Raw genomic sequence first — 17,153 nt, forward strand, 5'->3', positions numbered from 1 at the left:
CCATCATTGACCCAGTCAACATAATTGAGTGCTATGTTAAACTAGTTACCAAAAATGTCCTGTAGGGTACATGAGGAAAGAGCTAAAAAGCTGCTCTAGAGTAGACTTGAAATGGCCAAAAAAAAAAAGAAGTCTTCCATATTTAAAAAAAAAAATAGTATAACTTAATGAATCCCAAGAATGTATTATGAATTTATCACTTACGGTACTTTGTGCAACCAGAGTAAAATGTGAAGATGCACCCTCATTTCTCTTTTGTTTTTTACAATCCTGGCCAGACTTGCCGCTTACTCCCCATTCACAACATGAATCATAAGTGGAGTGCCATCTTCAAGATGGTGGATATTCATACCCAGTAATGAAAGTCACAGGTGTGAAATTAATTACAATTCAATAAAACACTATGCACTGAATAGGTCATGCATCTAGATTAGAATCTCCTGCTGCCCATGCACCATGATCTGCCCACTCCTGTGTAACCTCTGAGCTTCCCCAGTGTGGTGAGATCACAAGTTTCCACACTCCAGTGAGCATAATCTGGCAGTATATGAATGATTCAACGAAATACCGCCAACTATTTATACCATGGCTCTGACATGTCTGACAAATCACCTTGAACATCATAATGGAGACTATTGTCCGATTGATCTGGTCTTTCACTGTTGTGGTCTGTCATAACTGCTCCTTTGCCTATCATGCATTGACCAAATATGGGTGTACTACTGTCCTTCATGGATCTTGTGTTTTGTGCTATGTGGATAAATTTACTTCTGAATTCTCATATCCTGAGATCAGGAAGCAATTACCTGAATGCGGTGAGATGCCAAAAAGAATCCCATTTACACACTTCAAAAACAGTGCAATTTAAGTTTTACTTAATCCCACTATAACTACCTTTGATATGCTTGAACTTACTTCTATAACAGAACCTAAAACAAAGAAATCCCTAACTGTTACTGACTGCCACAGACTAGAGACAAAAAAAGCACTATTATAATTTAACTAATATTTTAAAATATCACAATGTGGGGGGGGGGGGGGGGGGGGCTAGGAGTCGATAACTACAGCACTTTACAAAATCAATCTAAAGTTAGGTTAGTAAAGAAAATCAAATATACACTGCAATTTTATTTACTAATGTGCTCTCACCCTAACCATAGCACCCTTAGGAGTTCTGGTTAGCGGGATTAACAGATTAGTAATATTTTACAGTAAACTGTAGTTTAGCTTTAATATCCACGGTCAGGACTAGTTCTACATATATGCTGGTTACACTGCCGAATAGTGCACCCCATAGAGCAGGGCATCCTGCGACATGCACATTTCTACATACATAGTGGCTGCTGAGGGGTCTGCGTCTCTGCTAGACACGGCGGCCTGTGGTGGTCACTCACTCGAGTGCAGTGCCTGCACCACACTCCTCTCTGTACTTATTGTGGGCAGCTATAGTGATAGCCCTCCAAACGAGATTTTGTGGGTATAGTTTTTCCTACTAGACCATGCCCCCTTTATTTCAGCGCAAGCAAAGTACCTCAGGGGTCACTTACAACAAGTTTGGCTTGGGCCGGCCCTCTCCACTGTCAAAGTAATGGTATGATGGATATATTAAAGTTGGACAATATAGGAGATCAAACTACAGAGAACTACAGGTGGCTTGGTACACTCAAGCCACCCTAGGCTTACATTTCAGGACTTTCATAGGCTCAAAGTCTGCTACTATAGATTAATGTAAGTTTACCCCAAGTTAATTTCTGCAAAAATCCCGAAACAATGGAGGCAATATCTAGGAACAAAGCATCTGACATATGCAAGTACCTGACAGTTACACTGGAAGCCATAAAACAAATTCAAGATCCATCTATGGAAATGTTATTACACACACACACACACACACACACACACACACACACACAGAACACCAATTCCAGTAGAAAGTAATTTTTTTGGACAGTTTTTTTATTTTTCATACAAGTCTCCTCATTTCAAAGGGGTCTTCAATTTAGAAGTTCCTAGGTAGAAGAGTATGGAAAAAGCATAAGTGTTAGTGTACAGTAAATATCAGGCAATTTGAGGTTTCTACAGCATGTACACAAAAGGCCCACAGTAGAATACCAGGGAATATTGCAATCTAAAGAACACACAGAGTTCAAAGCAAGAAGTAGGAGACTACTAATTTAGTCAGTTTTGAAGAGTTATAGCTCTGGCCAGATTAAACAAACAGCTGTTCAATAATTATTGTAACCACAACTTTAGATTACATTATTTGATACATGCAGCAGAATCTATTGTGGTTGGACGGAGTGCCGGCACATGCCACTCCTATCGTCAGCCGAGGAGATCCTCATACAGACTACATGAACCAGAAGAATGTGGGGATAGCAGCTGAGCAGCCCTTTGCCAAATCAAAAGAACTCATACCGCAAACTACTAAGGGCACGATTTAATTCAACACAAATTGAATAGCAAAAATCTGGTAATGCATGGGAGCAAATGACAATCAGCCATTTGCTACCAAACACCGGAAAATGGACAACGCTGTTCCAAAACATGAAAAGCACACAGTCTAGCGCTGGATAGAGTGGGATAATTCCACAGCTGTTTTTAGTTCTCAGACTGCTGCTTCAAATTCAAGATAGGTAAGGTATAACCTATCAAAAATGCAACAAAAAAACCCAAAACATATAGAATAATGAAGCGCTGTCTATATATTTAGCAAATATTCAACAGTTTAATTACAGAAAAAATAAATAAAAGATAAAGGATATTACCAGGACAACCTAGTGACATTGAACACAAATAGAGCATAGAGAATCTAGTAAATAACACTATTTAAAAAAACAAATTTCAACAAATTCTTTGTCAATGATAACTGTCAGCAGTGTCTATGAATACAGTATCTTTCCACATGCATTAGTAATTGTTGAAACAATATGGAATATATACCCCATTTTGCAACATTAAAACATGTATAGAATATTGAATGTACATGCCCAGAAGAGTTTTTTTTTTTTTTCAACCCAGAAATGGTCTTTGGCACTCCTTACTTCCTGAAGAAGCCGCTGACTGACTCACTCAAAGATGGAGAAACGCGTTGAAAGTTTCACGGTGACAAGCCGTAAGTGTGATCACACTACATATGCCGGCAACCCCGCTGGATACTAGCGAATAGCAATATTGCTTTGGATTTTTTCTATACGGACCATAACCAGAGGTCTGAAGTGGAAGGATTGAGCGTGAAATGTGAGTGCACCACATTCCCGCAGCATTAATTACTGCTGATGAGACACTGTATAAAGTAACATCTGGGCAAGGACTGTATATCAGGAGCGGTAATTCCAGGCTCTGTTCCCGGGAGGTTCCTGGATTAATTGACTCTGGGCAGAATTTATGAAGCAGCGGCTTCTGTAAGCTGCTGCTTCCCGATGAATATTTTAAACTGCACCCGGAGTCAGTGTAAAGCACGCCGGGCTTTACACAGACTCCAGGTGCCGTTTTAACTATGCACCAGCAACCCGCTGGGAAGCAGTGGCTTATAGAAGCCGCTGCTTCGTAAATTCTGCTGTACATGAGATTTGGTGTGCATTATACACCGCACTATCCAATATGGGGGGTGTGAGGGTGGGGACGACGACTTAGGGTTAGGAGCAGCGGCGACAGGCAGGCAGCGCACAAGGGGGGGGAGAATCAGGGCTGTCATATGGCTGCCATTGAGCTGGTTAGTGCAGGGTCTCACCCTAACAGTGCGGGCAAGCAGACAATGGTGGCACAGCAGGGGGTGAGTACAGTCAGTGCTGTCATCAGGCTGGTTAGGACTGAGAGGACCCCAGGGCTGCCTTATCAATCTGCCTGTCACACATCCATAGGGACTGCCCCTCCAGACTCTGCCTGGCAACATACCAAAGAGAAGCAGTTACTTACAACCATTCACATTAAGGGTGAGTTAACGTTTTTAACCAAATATAGGAGGCAAATTTTAAATTAAAAATTTTGTATGGCCCCCGAATGATTTTCTAAAAATCAAAATGGCCCTTGGCAGAAAAAAGGTTCTCCACCCCTGGGCTAGGGGGAGGGAGGGTTAGGGTTAGGCACCCCCCCGGGGGACTTAGGTTTAAGCACTTACAGGGGGGGGATTAGGGTTAGGCAACCCTAAGGAGGGTTAGGTAAGTATATACTTACCTGAGGACGATCGAGATTTCCAGCGCTGTCGGGCTGCCGCGAATCGAACCGCAAAGTGGTTTTAAGTGCAGCATCCATTAAGGTGAAGCACAGGATTTACATGGTTTATTTTTTTACAAACCGATTTAACCAACTTGCCTGAATGACCTTTTTCATGTTTTTTTGGTGTTTGGGAGCAAATTGCCAATGGTCATTTATCCCATACATTACCGGATTTTCATTCCAATCAACTAGTTGGATGGTTAGAGGAAAGTTGGTCTGGTGTATGGCCAGCTTTAGACTGTACAAGCACATCACACTTAAACCATACAAGCAGTACAGATTCACACAGCATTACAAAAGATCAAAAGATCTATACAGGTTGAGTCTCCCATATCCAAATATTCCGAATTACGGAATAATTTTGGCATGACAGATAATAAAACCTTTGATTTTTGATGGTTCAATGTACACAAACTTTGTCTAAGGCACAAATTATTAAAAATATGGTATAAAATTACCTTCAGGCTGTGTGTATAGGGTGTAAATGAAACATAAATTTATTTCATGTATGTACACAAACTTTGCTTGAGCCACAAAATTATTGAAAATATTGTATAAAATGACCTGCAGGCTATGTGTATAAGGTGCATATAACACATATATGCATTCTGTGTGTATATTGGGGTCCCATTCCCAAGATATTTCATTATGATATGCAATTATTCCAAAATACGGAATATTCCGTTATCCAAAATACCCCTGGTCCCAAGCATTTTGGATATGGGAGACTCAACCTGTAATCTATTAGATGACCTTTATTTCCTAGCTTTGTTTGGTCTTTAAGGTACATTAGGAAACATTTTCAAGAGTCAACCTGCACTCCAATGGGTGGGACCAGTTTACAGAACACACACTAACACAGACAGGGAGCAATCACAAGCATTCACAAAACAGCATAAAACCTAGATATTGGAACTTACTTTGAAACCATGCCATCGTTTCTAGCCAACCTAAGAATGGAATCATCAGATTCTCCCTGTATAGGCAACAGTAATATTTTTAATAATTACAACGAAATAAATATAGCAAAGATTCATCTGTAAAGCTGTTACTAATGGAAAAACAGATGTGAAAATAGTAAAGAATACACCTGACTACTGACTCACAATTCTTAGAGCCTGTCACTCCTTATGCTGGCCATACACTATACAATTATCGGGCCGATCCTGCCGATATCCGCGGATCGCCCCGATAATTGTACTGTGTGTGGGGGCGACCAATATCAAAATATCGATCGGTCTGGCATGCCGAATCGACCAGCATGTCGGACTGATGCGATATTTGCAAGTTTGTAGTCGGCCGCATCGGGCAGTGTATGCGGTCACTGCCCAAGCGACCAACTTTTCCCCCAGTTCCCCCCTCTAAATGTGCATGTACTCACCTTTCTATCCCCAGCGACTGCAGAGCTGTGCGCTGAGCCGACGAACTTCCGGGTAGCCGCTGTTCACTTCCGGCGTCATAGATTAGTTGAAGTCTAGGCAGTGAGTAGATGGTAAGACAGCGCTGTTCTGACATTGCAGTCCCGTGAGCCAATCAGCGGTCGCAGAGAGCCTGCTGATTGGTTCCGGCTACTGACAGTTCCCACGTGGTGTGACTCAGCCCACGTGGGAACTGTCAGTTGCCGGAGCAAATCAGCGGGCGCTCTACAGTGAGCGCTGCCGCTGATTGGCTCACGGGACTGCAATGCCCCGTGAAGAGCCGAGAGCTGCCATTCGGGAGCTATGTGTATGTGTGACAACACACATACACATAGCTGTGTTTCGTGGATCGGGTAAGGACATTTTTTTGTTTTTAAACACCCATGGATTACTGCGGAGACCAGTGCTGGATGTAGGCGAGTATGAAATCTTTCTTTGCAGGTCCATTTTTTTGGGATATTCTACGTGGAGAAGGGAACAGAACATCTGGTATAGGTAAGTATGTGTGAATGGGTAGGTGTATGTAATAAACTTATACTGGGCACAGTGTGTGTGTTTTGGATTTTTTTTACCTATTTTACAGTGAAATTACACGTGCCGCATGTCTGCTGGCACTTGTAGTTCCACAAGTGCAAAATGGCAGGCATGCTGGCACTTTTAGTTCCACTGTAAAGTACAATAGTGCTACATTATTTGGCCCCCCTATTACCCCCATACCCACCGCTCCAGGGGTATGGGGATGAGCCCCAGGCTTCAGCGTAAGCCTGTGGTGCTCGGGAGAGGGGGGACCCTTTTTTGGGGGGTCCCCGACTCCCCCGAGATCACCGGCTTGCGCTGACCGACTTGGGGTGTAATGCTTTGGACCTGGAGCCCCGGTGATTGGGTCTCCGGGCTGTGGCATTACACCCCGGTCGGTTGGGTCTGGTGCTGGTCTTAAATATAGGGGGTACCCCACGTCTTTTTTGCCCCCTATATTTAAAACCAGCACTAGTCCCTGCAGCCTGGTGTTGGTTTCTAAAATACGGTGGAACCCTACACATTTTGTTCCCCGTATTTTTAGAAACCACCACTGGCTGGCAAGCCTGGGGCTGGTTTGCCTTTTGGGGGGTAACCTTATGTCATTTTTTTTTGTAAATTTTTGCTACTTTTTTTTACAGGTTCAACAAAAACGGGAATTTTTTGGGAAATATTCTAGGGACCCCCCTAAAGATGTGTACACATGGGGGATCACTATGGGTCCCCCATTTATAACTACTGAACGAAGTCGTGGTTTATAATTGCCGCGGCAAGTGCATAAATGCAACTTTGAAGAAAGTGATGCAGAAGAGCATTTAGAATTTTTTTGGGGTGAAAATAACTATGCCCAGCAAATTTGGGGTTCTTGAAAATGGGGTCAGCATATTTTATAGTTGCTAAAGTGCAAATTCTTTTGTCCCTCCCCTGTGAGGGAACAAAAATATGACAGAGCCTGGCAGATTTTTGTTTGAAAAAATCTGTTGGTTGTGTTAAAATATCTGTCAGTGTATGGGCAAGATATCTGTTGCTTTTAAATTGGTCTGTTGGTCAGACAGATATTTTTATCTGACAGTGTATGGCCAGCATTAGATGGAGCAGAACTGGAAAAATAAATGAAAATGAGGTGCTCTCTAGTATAAGTATATATTCATTTAATAGTAATAAGGCAGATAGGCCACATCAATATCAGATGAACACATTTTTATACTAAGCAGCACCTAATCTTCATTTATTTTTTTAAGAAATAAAAATAGTCACTTGCAAAAATGTTAAGTCTTTGACTAAACAAATCAAAGTTTAATGTCACATGCAAGTCAGCACGCACTTTTACTGAAAGCAATCAACTAAATAACAAAAACTCAGTTTAGGGGCTTAGGAAAAAAACAAAGCAAAAAAAAAAAATATAGTTATATATTTTTACAAGTACAACATAATGCGATTAGCTTACCATCCGACGAATATTGCCACAAATTGCATAGGTTTTATGCTGGCCAGTAACCCTGCCAGTTGTTTTATCAACCTGTAAAAGAAAAAGTGGAAATCTGCTAGTTGCTATGACTGGTTAATTGGCTCCTAACAGCAGAGGTCTGGGACACAATGCCCCCTGCCATTCTGGTAGGGTAATGTGTTATAAATTGTGTATCCTAAAAAAGCTAACTAAATTATTACTCCAGATAAAGTCAAGTACACTTATATGATTAGCTCCAGCTTTTGGTGCGACACAATTTTATTACCTGACAAAAGCATAACTAAAGATATTTTTTCCTACTTTAGAGACTGATGCAAGATAATTGGCATTACACAGCCTGAAGATAGTGCTTGGACATAAACCAGTACAGAAACAGATTAGTATGAAGAGTAAAAATATTTAACATTCTAGTCTCCCACTGACAAAGCACCAACAGTGATAATGGGGAAAAACATGTTACAGAAACAGACAGTGTTTGAGGTGGTGATTAATATTCCCCAAAATATTGTTTAAAATGTATTAAATAAGAGACTGAAATATTGGCAGATTACCCACATATCCCCAACTGTGTTAGTCTATTTCTACAGGGCAAATGACATGCCCACACAGTCAGAATATGTCTTACTGACCAGCATATACTAAAAATGCTACAATTGAAATGGTCACAAAACTGAAGTAGTCCCCCTTACCTGTTAAACAATAAAAGTGCAAACCGTTGAAACGCTTTTCCTGGCCATGACGTGGTAGAAAAGTTGCCACTGCACAATCTTACAGCAATGATACAGCCTAAAGCTGGGTACACACTAGGTCGACTTAATGGCCATCGCAGGGACAGAGCGGCCGCCTCACTCTTTCCAGTAGGCCGCTCATCATGTCGACCTGAAGTCACAGCTGGGAGGGCATTTCAATTTGTCGGCCCAGCTGTGACATCAGTATACACAGCCAGATGTGCTGATACTGCTGCAAATATATCGGCCATCAGCTGTGCTGCACAGCCAACGCGATATGTCTGAACGACATCCTTCAAACTTTTTGGGGATACATATGCGCCGACTCGCTCGCAATATATCGGCCATTCCATTGAACAGGCGATATATCGCCCAGTTTATAACCAGCTATACAAATAAGCACAACATGCAGAGCACCTTCCAAACAGCACGTGAAGAAGCGAAAGTGGTCTATTCAATTAGCCACGGCATTTCCCACAGGCTTTTAGCTTCCAGGTTAAGTGCCAGGAGCTATCATATCTAGCAATAAGCCCCATATCCTGCGGGATATGGGGTTTAAGTGTCCAGAGCGATCCAATTATTGCACACAGTACGCCTAAAGAGTGCACGGTAAGCGCACCCTCGTAGTTAACTGTGGGCAGTAATTGAATTGCTTCGGACTCTTAACCGAGGACAGCCCTTAAAGTTTTTCTGTCATTCAACCTTTTGTGGTCAATTAAATGACAGATAACTATTTTACAACATCAGCGTCCCCATACTTAAAGAAAACCTCTCCCATCTGCCTGTATGATAACAGAACTGCTATTCAGATGTAATCCTTATAGTAAAAAATTGATGTTAATGTATAAACTCTTGCAAGTAATATCTGTATAACTGATGCGTTCGAATGTCATCACTCTTGGGTTTAGTGAAGTCTATTATAATAATGCTCAGTTCGGTGGGGCTGCCTCAATAACAACAAGCGTCTGTTTAGGCGACTTGTCAACTTTTGTTTGGTGCATACGATTCAGAGCCCATTGACTTCTACCATGGAGGTTTATGAATGAAAAGTAACCTATTATACACAAACATAACATGAGCCATATTGCCATTAAAGGTTAACGTTTCAATCCAAATAGGGGACCACAGTTAGCGGTTACCATTAGGGGACCACAGCTAGTGGTTACCATTAGGGGAGCACAGCTAGCATTTACCATTTTGAAAATAACTACGCTGCAACCAACCACTCACCAATATTAGTTGAGGCCCCAGACATAAAGACGGAATACAATTGATTATACATAGATGCAGGACAAACTACTCTACGGGACAGATTCAATGAGCTTTGAGTTTTTGCTCTGTGAGGTTGCATGTTAAAAATACTCACTGTGTGACAGTTTTGCAAATAAAATCCGAATAGCACACACAATTCAATTAGAGCCACCAAGTCACAGGTATCACATGTTTGTTCTGTGTGAATTGCATATAAATGCGTGAGGAAATTGCCCCGAACCCCAAAAACAAGTAGTAAATAAGTTAGGAGGTGGCAATAAGTACAGAGTAGGCACCTGTCCGTGGTCATAAGTATGAGGTGGTTACAAGGCGTCAGGGGTGCATTTTACAACTTTTATTAATGAATGAAAAAATAGCCAGCATATGTTTACATATGCAAATAAGTATTTAGATTATTAGGGGGGGGGTGGCATTTAAATGTTTCTAGTGTTTTTATTTTAAGTGTGTATATATACACAAGCAGTAAAATACTAGGAAACAGGACTTAACTCCCATCGCAAAACAATTTCAATCAATACAACACAACATACGCATATCTACATTATTAAACCCATCTACTTTTCAGAAAATAAGAGTATACTCAAATACAGTATTCATTAGGATGGGTGTGCTAGAGGTACTGCACTATATTGTGAGGTACATTAAATTAACGGATTTTAAAAAGTTATCAACTTTGTAGAGGCGACCTAATGGTGCACACACACGGTCAGATTTTCTGTCATATCTGAACGATAACTATTTTAAAAATCGTTCACATCTGAAAGAAAATCTGACATGTGAGCCGGCAACGATGATCGATGCGCATGTATTAACTTAAATTGGTTTTACTAATCAAATAAAGTCACGTCAGTGGGAAATCACAAAAAAAAAAAAAAGTGATGTGCTTCGTTAACAGCGAACTATCTGCTTTCACGTGTATCCATGTCTTCATGGAACAAAGTAAATTCCTGACAATGCTTGGGGTGTTCAGTTTAAGATGGCACTTACCTCTGCAAGATTCATCTGAATGCAGGCATGGTCCTTTGCTCCAATAATTCTGTTGCTGGCAGAACTGCAGATAAAAAGAAATATCAAATGTCATTATACACATACACCACACAATCCGGACACTGGTTAATGCATTCTCTTACTTTCAACCCCAAATCCATTGGTGGAGTTTCCAAAGGAGAGATTTCTAGGACACAGGAACTACACTTGTAGTGTACATTAAAAGCTCCAATTCACCTAAGATCCCCCACTTATTTTCCATACACTTTATTTATAAGACGCAGCACCTTACAAAGTACAAAAACAGAAATATGAACAAAAAAAAGTAACAAAAAAGTAACATACAATACAGAACATGGACATTGTTTTTAAACATTGATGCATTAGCAGTCATAATACATGAGGGGGCAGACAGAGTGGACAGTGAGCAAGGGGGTGTGGTAGGATGAGAGTGGGTCTTGAGATCCTGTTTGAAGTTTTGTAGACAGGTGTAGTCTGACAGGGAGAGAGTACCAGAGGCACAGTGGTGGGGGGGGAGGGGAGTAAGCAGCCAGGAGAGGCGGCACTCATGGGGGTAGCAAAGTGGGAGGGACTATGAAGGGAGATGAGGAGAGGGGGTCAGCGATGTAAATAGTAGATGATTGGGTGAGGACTTTAAGTCAGTGTGAAAAGTTTGAATTGAGTTCTGTAGGTGAGCCAGTGAAGGGCTTGTAGGATAGGGGATGCAGATGTAGTGCATTTAGAAAGATCCAGCCAGCAGCATTAAGGACACATTGTAGCGGAGTTAGGTGGGAGTCAAGGAGGCCAGATAAGAGGAGGCTGCAGTAGTCGGAATTGGTATGAAATATGCGGCCGGCGGTTCGATTCCCGTCAGCGGCAGCCCGACAGGAGCAGAGTGCGACGCAGCGGAAGCCCGACAGCGCTGGAAATCCAGATCGTGGATAGGAGAGTATGTACTAACCTAACCCTCCTTAGGGGTGCCTAACCCTAACTTCCCCCACAAGTGCCTAACCCTAACCACCCCCTTCCCCGCTACCTAAACCTAAGTCCCCCGGAGGGTGCCTAACCCTAAGTCCCCCCCCGGGGGTGCCTAACCCTAACCCTCCCTCCCCCTAGCCTAACCCTAACCCTCCCGGGGGGGTGCCTAACCCTAAGTCCCCCCCGGGAGCCCTAAACCTAACCCTCCTCCCCCCCCCCCTGCGGCTGTCCGCTCGCGTCGCCCGGCATCACTACGAACGTGATGCCGGGCACCGGTCTCCCGGCGTCGGGGAAATGCGGGCGTCTACATCTAGACGCCCGGCATTTCACCCTTGCCGGGATATGACAGTCGGGAAGCCGGCTGCCGGTATTTAGGCAGTCGGCTTCCCGGTTGCTTCCCCAGTAGGCCAATCTGGAGACGATCAGTGAGTAAAGGTTTTAGTTGCCTCCAGAGTGAGAAAGGGTCCAATACTGGAGATCACACTTGCAGACTAGAGGAGATGATGGTGGTGTCAATAAAGAAATTGTGGGAGATGAGGGTACTCAGGAGGGTGGGAAGATTATCAAATCAGTGTTGGACATGTTAAGTTTAAGAAAGCACTGTGACATCCAAGAGGAAATAGAGACACAGTTGTAGGTACAAGTGAGGAGAGAGGGGAAGTAGTCCGGGGAGGATCTGAGTGTCATCAGGATAAGGATATTAGAAGCAAAAAACTGATGAGCTCATCTAGAAGCACAAACTGAAATGGGTCCAGCAGTGAGTGGGAGTAATGAAAGGCGGATGTAGACCATACTCTCAAATATAATATAATAGGCTGAATATACTCAACTACCACATCCTAGTCTACTTACAACTTCATATTGTTAATGATGCACCATGATATTAATTTTCCAGTAATTGAATAACCTCATTTGATGGTTTGGACAGGATACCAATAGGGCAGATATTCAGCTAGCCAGCTCACAGAATAAAAATCGGAAGTGCAGGCAATATTTCCCTTACAAACCATTTCTTTTATCATGGTGTGCTATTCTGCTGTGCTCTACCAAGTTAACAGCAGACATTACTATAAATAAACATACCTATGACATTTGCTCAATTAACAAAACACTACTGGAAAACTATATTTGGATGTTGGTAGGATCAGCACAAGCTTATTTACAAATGATGCTTTAACGAAGTGGTTCCCAAACTTTTTGAACCACGGCGCACTAGAGCAGTAGTTCTCAAACTCGGTCCTCAGGACCCCAACACCGTTCACGTTTTCCAGATCACCATACAGGTGCACAGGTGTATTCATTACTGGCTGACACATTTTAAAAGATCCACAGGTGGAACTAATTATTTCACTTGTGATTCTGTGAGGAGACATGGAAAACATGCACTGTGTGGGGTCCTGAGGACAGGCGTTTGGGAACCTGTGCCCTATAGTGTCACAATAGTTTTCACGGCACCCCTAAGCCAAAAGTTTCTTATTGAGAAATTTAGAAAAAAAAAAATGTAGTAAAGTGAAGTAAGGTTCGGTTATGTGGTGGTGGACAGGTTTGCACTTCTGTTTGTGCACATATTTACATTAAATTGACCATAAATAATTTGATTTGGTGCTCGACCACCAACCTGAGGCACTCCTGCAAGTGTCCCGGGGCACCCCAGGGTGCCACGGCGCAAAGTTTAGGAGCCACTGCTTTAACTACATAAGAAAACTCAGCAATAAAAAAAAAAAAGAAAAACCTCTTACCATTTGCGGGGGACATACAAGTCCACAAATTCACCTGCGTCGTTCTGCATTTTGCGGCTTGGATGACGTCACACAGACCTGCTGTCAGAATAAGAGACCATAAGAAGCGCTTCCTGCGTAAACATACTGCAGCATCATATTACTGGCAGAGCACACAATTAGCTCATTGGCTACAAACATGTGGGTAACGCACATTAGCTGCACAGTCAGCCTCCTGCTGCCCCCATATGTACTGGGTAACAGCTCTGTATCGTTACATTTATATGGTAAGCTATTATAAGCAGACGTGTGAGAGCGGCCAGGCCGGACGCTGCAATAGTAGTAGGAGACAATGGTAGTGACCTGCAGGGCTGCACGTATATGGGGCCCAGAGTACAAGCGCTGAATGAAACCGAGCGTAATAAAGTAACATCCCTTAGCTGGACCTGCGGCCTATCTCGGGGTGCCCGGACACGTGTTCCCGCTGTGCCGACACTCCTGTCGGCCACAGTGGAGCCGCTATCACCCACTTGGAGCACGGAGGCTCTCTTTATTCTCCGGGACACGGCCCAGGCGGATTGGGTACCACTAGACCAGCTCCAGGATCCCGGGGGCCCCCCAGTACCAGCGCTCACCTCCTGCTCGCAGCAATGGCAGACACGAAAGAGAGGGAAGCGCCGCCCCGGAAGACCTGATGTCACTGCGGCTGAGGAGAACACTTCCGGGACAAGGCGCACTCAGCAGACCAGTAAAAAACGCGTTACCAAGGTAACAGAAATCGCGTAGGTTGCGGACGGTAGAGGGCGGCTGCACTGGGCAGTTATGGTTGCGACGTTAGAGCAGCCATTTTGGTGAAGCTACAAGGCTGAAAAGCAATGAGCGGACGTCTTCAGGATAATGGCTCCGCTCTCAGACAACAGCACTGCAGTTATCTGCAGACATTCATTAGAAACATTTGTAAATTGCATAAAAAAAAGTTCTGGGCACGTTTGCAGCCGCGCAGACTATAGACCAGTGTTGGCTAACCTTCACACTCCAGCTGTTATGGAACTACATAACCCAGCATGCACTGCTACAGTTTTGCTATTAGGGCATGCTAAAACTGTGGCAGGGCATGCTGGAATATATAGTTCCACAACAGCTGGAGTGTCAAGGTTAGCCAACACTGCTATAGACACATAAATGTCTGATGCTGGCGGGCGGGGCACCAGCCGAGTGTAATCTCCAGGGTTAGGTGGTGGATACGTCACAGAGGTCCTTTAGCCACATAGGAAATAGCAACCTAATCTCCAGCCCTGGGATAACAATCTTCGAACAGCTTGAATTCCCTCTCAGGAGTCTCACTGCCAGATTTGATATCTTAATACATACTAAGGTTTTTTAACATCTGGCACTGCAGTTTGGCCGGGACCACTGCATGGCCTTCTCTTGGGATGGCAATATTAGGTGAGGTGCTTGGCGTCCCCCTTGCCGCACTGCCAGGGCTTGGAAAGGTGACTACAGATTTTAATGCGTTGGTCAAGCCCGGAAGAGCTTTCTGCAGATAATCTGTAAGTGCCTGGCATTGGGATTTACCCGGGAAATCACTGCAAGGACCTTTTAGTTCTGTCAAGGTGCCTCTTAAGACCACATGGTGCCTGGGTGACTCGCCCTCTACATTCGTGGATCTGGTCTAAGATACAGGGGGAAGCGGTTGAAGCATTTGAGAAACCACATAACCCTAAATCTGGCTGGCAGTGGCCTGGCTCATGACTGGCTTTCCACCATTAAGAGGGTCGCCATATTACCATACATTGTTGGCTATAATTCAGTTTACAACCTACAGTAATTGCCTCTATGTGCATATTTCTTCTGTGATTGTTTCGGGTAAAAGAGGGGTAACCGTGGCTTCCTACCATTATTGCCTAGATAGAGAGGATTGGGGATTGATAGTGTGCTAGCAGACACTACTCCTTGGTGTTGCCAGTTTTAGACATTCCGCTATACCCAAATGTGCCATTAAGGAGACTCATTGCCTCTACATGTCCTTAAGTGTGCAACATTACAAAGCAGCAGAGACCCATATAGAAGTGCGAGTGCTTTCATCGGCTGGCTTAATTTGAGTTTGTGGAAAAGTTGCAGCAATAGTGAAGAAAACTGCATAGCTCTAGCTGGCCTGTCTTTACCAGCGCAAATTATAAGCCTATCATCACTTTACTGCCTGAATTGGAGAAACTTTGTCATAACTGGATAGTGTTCAGTTGCTATTTATGCAGTGACGCCAAAAGACTTGCTCATCTAGTGAACTGTATCCTGCTGGTGCAGGCGCGATAGTCCTCATCTACTCCACTCATCCGTTCTCTTGATTACGCACTCAGTGACAATTTCCTTCAAAACGAGGAAGATCTTTTTTTGTTAATTTTTCTCCGCCTGTTATTGTGGTACAAGTTTTCTGTATAGATAACTTTCTGTATCTTATAATTCTCATGCCACAAGCATAACTTTGGTCTACTTTAAGGTTATTATTTAATATTAGAAAGTGGATCCCTGTTTCTGTCACAAATGTACTACACATATATAAGAGGAGCCGTGTATGAGATATACTTTGTGTAGTTTGAAAAAATTTATGATCGTGCTCCTCACAGATTTGTGTCATTTTCTCATCTCACTGATTTATTACTAGACCCCCAGGATATGGACAAATATCTTGACGGGAAGCAATCGGGAAGCCGACTGCCTAAATACTGGCAGCCGGCTTCCCGACTGTCTTATCCCGGCATGGGTGAAATGCCGGGCGTTTAGATGTAGACGCCCGCATTTCCCCGACGCCGGGAGGCCGGCGCCCGGCATCACGATCGTAGTGATGCCGGGCGCCGCGAGCAGACAGCCGCTGGGGGAGAGGGTTAGGTTTAGGGCTCCCGGGGGGGGACTTAGGGTTAGGCAACCCCCTCGGGAGGCTTAGGGTTAGGCTAGGGAGGGAGGGTTAGGCACCCCCGGGGGAGACTTAGGGTTAGGCACCCTCCGGGGGACTTAGGTTTAGGCAGCAGGGAAGGGAGTGGTTAGGGTTAGGCACTTAGAGGGGGGATTAGGGTTAGGCACTTGGGGGGGGAAGTTAGGGTTAGGCACCCCTAAGGAGGGTTAGGTTAGGTTAGCAGATACTTATCTAGCCACGATCGGGATTTCCAGCGATGTCGGGCTTCCGCTGCTTAGCATTCTGCTCCTGTCGGGCTGCCGCTGACAGACCCATGACTTCTAAGGCAGTGCAGTTGTGCCCAACAAGGATGGGTAAAACAAAATCAAACCCTGGTGAATCAGTCTTTTCATCTACTCCAAAGGCCAGACAGGTCCTCGTACACCCCCCTGGCACACTTGGCTCCTCTGACATCACACCTATAACAGCAGCTGAGATGGGCAAAGAAATAGCCAACATTTTATTACCACTGGTAGAGAAAAAGTTTGATGATTTCCTAGCACATATTGACGCTGCCCTAGAACAAAATTGCTTAAAAACACATTTTGACACTTACCTAGCTAAAGTAGATTCCAATACTTCACAGATCACTTCTCTAAAACAAGATCACTTACAAACACATTGTGAGTCTGCTGTAGCTAAAGTAGATTCCAGTTCTACATAGATCAAATCTCTTGAACAAAATCGCTTTCAAACATATTTTGATACCGCACTAGCTAAAATAGATTCCAACCCTTCACAAAGCAATTCTCTAAAGCAAGATCGCGTGCACACCTTACAAGATGTAATTGACAAACAAACCAAAGCAATCCAGTCTCTAGTTGACAAGGTGGATGACTTGGAGAATCGCGACCGCAGAAATAATTTGAGGTTTGTAGGGATCCCAGAGTCTATTAAAGG

General features: G+C 43.7%; 1 protein-coding gene across 2 annotated transcripts; it reads right to left on the reverse strand.

Annotated features, from left to right (window-relative positions):
• Positions 1–1,935: 1,935 nt before the first annotated feature.
• Positions 1,936–14,042, reverse strand: RPS21 (ribosomal protein S21). Of its 2 annotated transcripts, none has more exons than XM_088442796.1 (6): positions 13,939–14,042; positions 13,325–13,405; positions 10,608–10,671; positions 7,600–7,671; positions 5,139–5,194; positions 1,936–2,009 (listed from the first exon to the last, which is right to left on the reverse strand). In XM_088442796.1, the coding sequence occupies exons 2-6, from the start codon at positions 13,372–13,374 to the stop codon at positions 2,000–2,002; spliced, it is 252 nt and encodes an 83-aa protein (XP_088298922.1). In that variant the 5' UTR covers positions 13,375–13,405; positions 13,939–14,042; the 3' UTR covers positions 1,936–1,999. The 2 variants fall into 2 exon arrangements, with proteins under 2 accessions (XP_088298922.1, XP_088298923.1); XM_088442797.1 differs by having other exon boundaries at positions 13,325–13,402; positions 13,939–14,035.
• Between the last annotated feature and the right edge of the window lie 3,111 nt (positions 14,043–17,153).

Source organism: Taudactylus pleione, unplaced genomic scaffold (genome assembly GCF_031769625.1).
Source record: "Taudactylus pleione unplaced genomic scaffold, aTauple2 ptg000018l, whole genome shotgun sequence".
NCBI classification, from domain to species: domain Eukaryota; kingdom Metazoa; phylum Chordata; class Amphibia; order Anura; family Myobatrachidae; genus Taudactylus; species Taudactylus pleione.